This window comes from Rhinopithecus bieti, unplaced genomic scaffold, assembly GCF_001698545.2.
Source record: "Rhinopithecus bieti isolate Rb0 unplaced genomic scaffold, ASM169854v2 scaffold_62033, whole genome shotgun sequence".
Lineage (NCBI taxonomy): Eukaryota > Metazoa > Chordata > Mammalia > Primates > Cercopithecidae > Rhinopithecus > Rhinopithecus bieti.
The window spans coordinates 31,559-34,408 of NW_016823575.1; the positions used below are offsets into that span (position 1 = coordinate 31,559).

Sequence of the window (2,850 nt, forward strand, 5' to 3'; positions counted from 1 at the left end):
CATAGCTCACTGCAGCTTCAAACTCCTCAGTTCAAGTCTCCTCCCGCCCCAGCCTCCAAAGTAGCTAGGACTACAGGAGTGCACCACCACACTCAGCTAACTTTATTATTACTTTTTGTAGAGTCAGGTCTCAAATTCTTGGCCTCAAGTGGTCCTTCCACCTCAGCCTCCTAAAGCACTGGGATTATAGGCATGACTCACTGCACTTGGTAGAAAATTAATTTTCATTATAAAAATCAGAAAGGAAGAACTTGTTTGATGGCCAATACCCTGAATTTCATTCCAACTTCTGGTTTTCTACATTATATGTAGGTACCAGTGATTTTGTGCCATTTTTATTTCTTCAGATTTTTCCTCTTCTACAATTCTCCCATATGTGTTATTATTTGAAGCCCTGATCACAGCTCTGAATCATTTCTGTTCTTTTTTCTCCCCCAACTCTGGTTCAAAACTTCTGTAACTCATTCACTGCAAAGTCTAGAATCTCTCTTGCAAGTGAGCTGACCGGGTGGGCCAAATCGCCTTGGAAGGGAAGGATTGTTACAAAGTCAGTATGTTGCTAAGACTTCTTGCTAATTTGCTGTGTAAGCTGCATAGACTGTCAGGGGATTCTCCTTTCCACTGATGAATTTAGCTGTGTGTTATGACCTGTATCAGTGATTCTATTTGGATTGTTAAGGTTGCAATTTTTTATCCATATGAATGTTGCACCTAGTTTTTCCCTGTAATTGGTTAAACAAATGTCTGCTGTTTGCATTTTAACTCTCAGCCAATAACTGCTGGAAGTGATTTAATGCAGCTGGAGAATGACACTAACAATCATTATAGCCTGCAAAGTGTGAAACAATTTCATTGTGCTTTGTGGTCTCTTTAGTCTAAGGACTAATAATGTGCAGCGGATGTGACTTGAAAAAAAGTATTTCATTATAGTTAAACAAATAATGTAAAAGAGGGGTGAGTTCTGGGGCAGCTCCATGCTGTTTATCTGGCATGAGCTTGTTTTTATAAGAATTCACTTCAAGTGTGGAAGGGAAATGCTTTCATCTGAAAGGGATTGCTGTGCTTCATTCCGGTTTCTCCCTCCATCTGATAAAAACTCTTGCTGAGTGACAGCACAGATGTAGCTCATTTGAAACAAATGAAGGAAAAGGAGAAAAGGGATAGGGGTGGAGCCAAGGAGTAGTCAGTCATGTTTCCAAAGTCCCGCGGTTTCCCCTGGTCTTTTCATTCACCCCAGCGGCCCTGGTGTCCCCCTGCAAAGTGCGATGCCCTCGCCCCTGGCCCTACGCCCCCACCTCCCCAGCGAGTTTTCCCCGTCGGTGGACGCGCGGCCCTGCAGCAGTCCCTCAGAGCTCCCTGCGAAGCTGCTTCTGGGGGCCACTCCTCCTCGGGCCCCGCGGCTGCCGCGCCGCCTGGCTTGGTGCTCCATTGACTGGGAGCAGGTGTGCTTGCTGCAGAGGCTGGGAGCCGGAGGATTTGGCTCGGTGTACAAGGCGACTTACCACGGTGTTCCTGTGGCCATAAAGCAAGTGAACAAGTGCACCAAGAACCGACTAGCATCTCGGCGGAGTTTCTGGGCTGAGCTCAACGTAGCAAGGCTGCGCCACGATAACATCGTGCGCGTGGTGGCTGCCAGCACGCGCACTCCCGCGGGGTCCAACAGCCTAGGGACCATCATCATGGAGTTCGGTGGCAACGTCACTTTACACCAAGTCATCTACGGCGCCGCCGGCCACCCTGAGGGGACGCGGGGAGCCTCACTGCCACACTGGAGGACCGTTAACTTTGGGAAAGTGTCTCAGGTACTCCCTAGATGTTGTGAACGGCCTGCTCTTCCTCCACTCGCAAAGCATTGTGCACTTGGACCTGAAGCCCGCGAACATCTTGATCAGTGAGCAGGATGTCTGTAAAATTAGTGACTTCGGTTGCTCTGAGAAGTTGGAAGATCTGCTGTGCTTCCAGACACCCCTATACCCCCTAGGAGGCACCTACACCCACCGCGCCCCGGAACTCCTGAAAGGAGAGGGAGTGACGCCCAAAGCCGACATTTATTCCTTTGCCATCACTCTCTGGCAAATGACTACCAAGCAGGCGCCCTATTCGGGGGAGCGGCAGCACATACTGTACGCAGTGGTGGCCTACGATCTGCGCCCGTCTCTCTCCGCTGCCGTCTTCCAGGACTCGCTCCCCGGGCAGCGCCTTGGGGACGTCATCCGGCGCTGCTGGAGACCCAGCGCGGCGCAGAGGCCGAGCGCGCGGCTGCTTTTGGTGGATCTCACCTCTTTGAAAGCTGAATTCGGCTGACTGAAAACCTGGGTCAAGATAAGTTTGTGTCTGATTCTGTTTGTTTTTAAAGGAAGTGGAGATGTCGAAGAAAACATATTTGTGGGATGGAGTTTTAGAAAATAAAGTTACTAAAAACTCCTTTAGTCTCCAATGCTTTTTCTACGACACATGGCAAAGCCACAAATCTAGTACCTGTTGTCTCAGTACTGTTAGTAACTAATCTTATTCATATAGTCATGTGCTTTGCCCTCCATTGATAGTATTTCATTTATTCAAATTTGTTGCTGATAAAACACTTTGTCCAAAGCAGAACTCCACTGCAGAAATGTCAAAATTTTCTATAAGTCCATATATATCCCATACCTACCACATAAATTCCAACTATTAACAGTGTACTTGCTCCCACACCAAATCAGTAAAAACTTTTTTAAAAATAAGTAATGCTTTCCTACTACTCCCCCCAGTAAAACTTCTTGTTTGTAATGACCTTCACACATAAAATTCATACACTGAGGCACATTTACAGTCAAAGGAATTATAAATGACTTATTGTAATATTTTTAA

General features: G+C 47.0%; 1 protein-coding gene across 1 annotated transcript; it reads left to right on the plus strand.

The window, feature by feature from the left end:
- The first annotated feature begins 1,265 nt into the window (after positions 1-1,265).
- MOS (MOS proto-oncogene, serine/threonine kinase) lies at positions 1,266-2,410 on the plus strand. The gene is given in 2 exon segments (XM_017861649.1): positions 1,266-1,744; positions 1,746-2,410. Coding segments are annotated over 2 exon segments (1,038 nt in total). The 3' UTR covers positions 2,305-2,410.
- Positions 2,411-2,850: the final 440 nt, after the last annotated feature.